Below are 3,715 nucleotides of genomic sequence, written 5' to 3' on the forward strand. Positions count from 1 at the left end.
TTTGTGATCAACTGAGCCTCTAAATTAGCATAATATATAGGTGGATAATTTACATTTGAGCTGTTTGTGTCGTGTTCTTGCAACTCAATATGAAAAATGAGATATGGTGTAATGCAGGCAAGAGCTGATGTCATTTTCAAACAGCTAGAAGCAATCTCAACCTTGAATCTTCATTTATGTTTTGTTTTACTATCTTCTACTTTTGTAACTTGGGAATCAGTTTCCATTAAAATAAGAATAAAAATTATTCATTTGACATGCTGCTGCAAGACGTCCAAGGACTTCTTACCTAGGTGTTAGGTGAAGGTTTCATGCCGTCATGGGTTTTTATAAAAGTAAAGAGCTTATTCCTTTCCCTTTATTTGTTTCTTATTTTTGTTTGATAGTTATCTGCATATTACTTTTGTACATATCTATATGGTGACACCTGTTTATTTATCATGTTATTGTAACATAAGAACTGGAAAAAAAAAAATAGCAGCCTATTTCTTTTATAAATATGCTCAAGACCCCATAACAACTGTAGTGAATTTATTCAAATTTGTGCTGAATAATTGTTCTGAATAATTTGGAGTTCAATCACTTTAAGCGTTATCATAAATTTTCCTTAGCAAAGGTCCATGATAATGTTTTGAGTTCAATCACCTCAAGGTTCATGTAATATTTGGAGATCTTCTTCAAAGTTAAACTATGTGCAAAATCACTGGGTTCAAATATATTTTGTCTTTAGTATTTTAATGGATCTATGTACAAGGCTTGCTCTTTGAAAATATTTTAGTCCAAACTTTGATCTCATGGACCATAAGCGGCATGTGTAGTGTGCACACTCATGAAATGCTGCATTACCACGCCACAGAATATTTAGCAAGCATTTTACCCAAGCTTGCATTCTGTTGTTCATGGTTATTATATGTTGTGCTTAACGAGCCTTTGAAATACCAGGTCTAATAGTACTTGTATAGAGACAAGAATGCACGATTGTATGAATATTTAAGCAAAAATGAAGCCAGTTACAGGTTTGCAATAGTGATGTACTATTAATAGTGTGTAACTGTCTGTCAAAGAAATTTTATTTGGTATCAAATCCACTCAAAAATGGAGTAAATAGAAATTTGGTGACACATTGGCTTCATATTTACATTTCACTAATGAAAAAAGATTAGTATTACTTGTTGGAACTTTATTTAGGAAATATTGTATCTTGGCCAGATGTACCAGAGTTGTGCAAATAAGTTGTTTGTATCAACTTGTGGATGCTTCTTTAGTTTTGTGATGTTTGTGGAAGATGATTGATAAATTTCTTTCTGCTCATTGAAAGTATTTTAACAAAACTGCTCTCCACAAAACAATATTGGCCTTTTGGATGTTTGATGTGTGGAAGTTCTATTTCTACTGCAATACAGCTTAATGCTGGTTTGTTTGATGAATTGTCTTTGTATTCTCAAGGATTTCAAGCATGTCACTCGTTGGGTGGTGGCACTGGGTCGGGGATGGGGACCCTGTTGATACCCAAGATAAAGGAAGAATACTCAGATCGAATGATGCTTACATTTTCAGTGTTTCCATCTCCAAAAGTGTCTGACACAGTTGTAGAGCCGTACAATGCTACTCAGTTAATACCCCAGCTTGTTGAGAATGCTAATGAGTGTATGGTTCTGGATAATGTGGCCCTCTATGATATTTGCTTCCACACTCTAAAGCTCACTACTCCCAGTTGTAAGTCTCAGTTCTCCTTTATTTGTAGCTTTTTAAATGTATTTTATTCTTTAGAACGTATCAATGTGAAAAGTTTTTGTTCATTCATTGACTGTATTGTTTTATTATATTTCCTAAAGGTTCCATTATTAAATCAGACTATTTCAAGGCTGTAAAATTCTTTTAGGCTGCCTGGGGTTTGCCATCTCTAGCATGCTTATGCTGTGTATATTAAAAGTTGCACAGTTTCATTCTACCAAGCAGATATTTTTTGGGTTCAATTTTGATGGAATATGCATAATATTCATAATAGTTTGAATTCTATCATCAAAGTACCATAACTGCAGTGTAATTAATTTACAATATTTAGAAAACTGAATCTTTCAAGGTCTCTTTTCTGAAATTGTTTCAAGTTTAACCATCGGTTTGGAGATGGTACAAAACAATGTTTTTTCTGAATCGAGTTGTTTGTGAACATTTGTAGAAAGAACTAAATGCCATTGTGTTTTTAATTCTTAGAAAGGACTCTGTTTATGCCATTCCCACCTTGCCTTTGTGAGAAAATTTACTCATTGGTATGTGAACAAGTTTTTAGATATGTAATTCTTTGTTGATCATATTTGGAACTAAGCAATGATTTAATTTTTTATCATATCCGAACACGTTTGGAAATTTTTTTTTAAAGATTAGATAAACATGCTCTAAGTAACAGTTAAGAAAAAAAAGAAAGACAAGATGATGCATTTGATAAGTTTAATTTCTAAGCTGTATCTCCAAATGCCACAAGCGGTCAAGCACACTTGAAGTCTTTGGAGAATAAGGATGATGCTAGTTTTAGTATTTAATTAAGCTTTCCAATTTGTGGTTGATTGCTGGATCATTTTCTTTTTGAATGTGCACCAAAATGAATGATTTTTGCTGAAGTCACTGGCACATACTACAGGAGCTAATGTTGATACGATGCTAGCAAAACTAACCAAATGTTCTTGCCTTATTAGAGCTAATGTTGATATGATGCTTTTCCGTTTCTTGCAGACAGGTGATAAAACTTCGAGTTTGTAACATGATTAATGTGAATCAGTTTGTGTGTTGAATTGTTGCGAGTTCAATTCAGAAACATTTAAAAGCCTCCTCAAGAAGCTTTAATGCTCCCATCTGTAGCCGGTACTTTAAGGTTCTGGATAATGGAGTTTTGCCGAAAAATTAACCCGTCGTGGTTAAGGCTAAGCTTGTGTGGAAGATTGCGGAGAAGAAAAGTATGGAGGCTGATGAGGCTGTCTTACTCACCACTTTTTTTTTTCTTAGGTGCTTAAGAATTTTGGATTTAAATTTTGTACGGATATTGTTATATTTTGGAGTTCAATTAATAATGATTATTGGAGTTATTCGATATTATTATCTTTATCATGTTTTGGTTTATGTAAATTATTGTACAAATAAAAAGTTGAAAAATTGGAAAAAAAAAATAATAAAAAATAAATAAATATATATATATATATATATATATATATATATATATATATAAAATAACCTACGGCAACATTCAAAAAATGTTGCAAAAAATATGAATATAAGTATTGGGAACGGTCAAAAAATGCTGCAAAAAGGGTATTCGCAATGCGAAAATGTTATTCACAACGTGAACAAAATGTTGTAAAAAGTTATTCGCAATGCGAAAAAAACGTTGCTGTATCCTTTACGACAACATCAAGGTTTGCAACATATGGTAAAACACTGTAAAAGGCCTTTCGCAACGTTTTTTGAATGTTGTGAAAGGCAATTTTTATTGTAATGGCATATCCCTGTACGTGATTGTGTCTACTTATTTATAATGCTTGCCTTAATGTCATATTTAATATTTAATTAATAAATTTATTGTTCTTGTTGCCAATTATGTTTGACAGTGAAATGTACCTTTCACGCTCTGGACAATTGACGTGCTTTAAAATGTTAAAATATAAATAATTGCATTAAAATGAAAATTAATTATATGATATATTCATTTAATTGTATGCTTATA

The 3,715-nt window shown here is 32.0% G+C and overlaps 1 protein-coding gene across 1 annotated transcript; it reads left to right on the forward strand.

Annotated features, from left to right (window-relative positions):
• Positions 1-6: 6 nt before the first annotated feature.
• LOC111385708 (tubulin beta-1 chain-like) lies at positions 7-3,080 on the forward strand. Its single transcript, XM_023010128.1, has 2 exons — positions 7-1,716; positions 2,731-3,080. The coding sequence occupies exons 1-2, from the start codon at positions 1,371-1,373 to the stop codon at positions 2,736-2,738; spliced, it is 354 nt and encodes a 117-aa protein (XP_022865896.1). The 5' UTR covers positions 7-1,370; the 3' UTR covers positions 2,739-3,080.
• The last annotated feature ends 635 nt before the right edge of the window (positions 3,081-3,715 follow it).

Source organism: Olea europaea, unplaced genomic scaffold, assembly GCF_002742605.1.
Source record: "Olea europaea var. sylvestris unplaced genomic scaffold, O_europaea_v1 scaffold3257, whole genome shotgun sequence".
Taxonomy (NCBI): domain Eukaryota; kingdom Viridiplantae; phylum Streptophyta; class Magnoliopsida; order Lamiales; family Oleaceae; genus Olea; species Olea europaea.